The following is a 2,271-nucleotide window of genomic DNA, read 5'->3' as shown; positions in this document are numbered from 1 at the left end:
CGAAATAAGCAAACTATAATTGGAAACTAAAACTTTGGGCAGCTATGTGCCAATTGACTGCCAGCTTATTTTTTTCAGAAACATTTGGATCCGAAAGGCTTGGCAAAATATCCCGAATGAATCCAAAGCAGGCTGACATCCTCAGATCTGACGGCACGTACCCACAGTCTCCAGATATTTGCTCCCTCCTCCTCTTCTTATACCCTGCCACTGCGCCTTATCCCCTCACACTCTCATCACAGCTTCCATTCGTCTCCAGATCTAGCGCAGAATTCACTTCCTCATGGCAGCCATGGCCACCACCGCCTCCAGCCTCCTCAAGACCTCCTTCGCCGGTGCTCACCTCCCGGCGGCCACACGCACCCCTTCCTGCGTCGCCGTCCCGCGTGCCGGCGCCATCTGCAACTCCATCTCCTCCTCCACCCCTCCCTATGACCTCAACGCCTTCAAGTTCAGCCCCATCAAGGAATCCATCGTCTCCCGCGAGATGACCCGCAGGTACATGACCGACATGATCACATACGCCGACACCGACGTCGTCATCGTCGGAGCCGGCTCCGCAGGGCTGTCCTGCGCGTACGAGCTCTCCAAGGACCCGTCCATCAGCATCGCCATCATCGAGCAGTCCGTCTCCCCCGGAGGCGGCGCATGGCTCGGCGGCCAGCTCTTCTCCGCCATGGTCGTGCGCAAGCCGGCGCACCTCTTCCTGGACGAGCTCAACATCGAGTACGACGAGCAGGAGGACTACGTCGTCATCAAGCACGCCGCGCTCTTCACCTCCACCGTGATGAGCCGCCTGCTGGCGCGGCCCAACGTGAAGCTCTTCAACGCCGTCGCCGTCGAGGACCTGATCGTCAAGGACAGCCGCGTCGCCGGCGTGGTCACCAACTGGGCGCTCGTGTCGATGAACCACGACACACAGTCCTGCATGGACCCCAACGTCATGGAGGCCAAGGTCGTGGTGAGCTCCTGCGGCCACGACGGGCCGTTCGGAGCCACCGGAGTCAAGCGGCTCCAGGACATCGGCATGATCGAGACGGTGCCCGGGATGAAGGCGCTCGACATGAACACGGCCGAGGACGCAATCGTGCGCCTGACCCGTGAGGTCGTCCCAGGCATGATCGTCACCGGCATGGAGGTCGCTGAGATCGACGGCGCCCCAAGAATGGTGAGAAATCAGTAACTTTTGACCCCTTTTCTTACGAGACTTCCTGGTCCTGGTTCTTGGACTGAAGATTTGTTTTGTCTCGTGGTGGTCACTGCAGGGCCCAACGTTCGGCGCCATGATGATCTCCGGCCAGAAGGCGGCGCACCTGGCGCTCAAGGCGCTCGGCCGGCCGAACGGCATCGACGGAACCCTCAAGAACGTGACACCGGCGCTGCACCCGGAGATGGTCCTCGCGTCGGCAGACAACGGCGACATCGTGGACGCCTGAACGACAGACACCATGGTGTTTGGGTCAGCAATCAATAAGATGGCTTGGTGAAACAGAGGAGCCAGCCTGTGGGACGAGGAGACGAGGACTTCCTCTGTGATTTGTCGACTCGTGTTTAATTCCTCTGTTTGTTGTTTAGTTTCGTGACGATGTTAGCGTCTTGTTCGTAGCGCTGCCGCGTGTGCTCTGCGTCGCGACGGCAAACTCCATGGATCCTTGTGGAACAAGGGGAGGGAATAAAAATGTTGAGTTCCATGCTGGTGTGTGCGCTTTCTTTACGCCATGGACAGAGCTCAGGACTGACAGTCCCCAACCTTACAGCTCCTTTCTCCTACTCCATTCCCCTTCTTCCTGCCCCAGCGTGCGCGCTCAGATCGGCCTCTCCACCCCAGAACAACGGGACAGGAGCTCATAAATTATCCTCACGAGCTAGTCATTGAGCTAGTACCAGTACGAGCGATGATTTACAAAAACAACGAAGCAACTTATCTAGGAGTATTGCCAACATGTAATGAGTCAACAATTCCCTTATGCAACGGACGGTATAGCTAAATATTAGCATTACTCGTATTCCGCATTTCTTTATCACACAATAAGCTGTGAGCTCTGAAGGACTAAAACACCTCAGCTTGATACAAAGGTTTCTGAAGAAATATGAGCTGTGGTTAAGAAGAGAACTTGAGAAGAAGATCCTAGGCATATCATCCCTTCAACTACGATTGCACGGCAACGTTCGTGCTTGCTCTCATTGCGAGAGGGCGACGCTAATATTGATTTGAGAGAGTAGAATGTTACCCAGTGACAATGCTCCTCTTTGCCTTCGGTCATCATGGAC

General features: G+C 55.7%; 1 protein-coding gene across 1 annotated transcript; it reads left to right on the top strand.

Moving 5' to 3' along the window:
• Nucleotides 1-212: 212 nt before the first annotated feature.
• LOC127333271 (thiamine thiazole synthase, chloroplastic) lies at nt 213-1,691 on the top strand. The gene is made up of 2 exons (XM_051359648.2): nt 213-1,168; nt 1,266-1,691. Exons 1-2 carry the CDS (start codon nt 284-286, stop codon nt 1,434-1,436), a joined length of 1,056 nt encoding a protein of 351 aa, XP_051215608.1. The 5' UTR covers nt 213-283; the 3' UTR covers nt 1,437-1,691.
• The last annotated feature ends 580 nt before the right edge of the window (nt 1,692-2,271 follow it).

Source organism: Lolium perenne, chromosome 2 (assembly GCF_019359855.2).
Source record: "Lolium perenne isolate Kyuss_39 chromosome 2, Kyuss_2.0, whole genome shotgun sequence".
In the NCBI taxonomy this organism is placed as follows: domain Eukaryota; kingdom Viridiplantae; phylum Streptophyta; class Magnoliopsida; order Poales; family Poaceae; genus Lolium; species Lolium perenne.
This window is presented reverse-complemented; position numbering and strand designations above follow the sequence as displayed.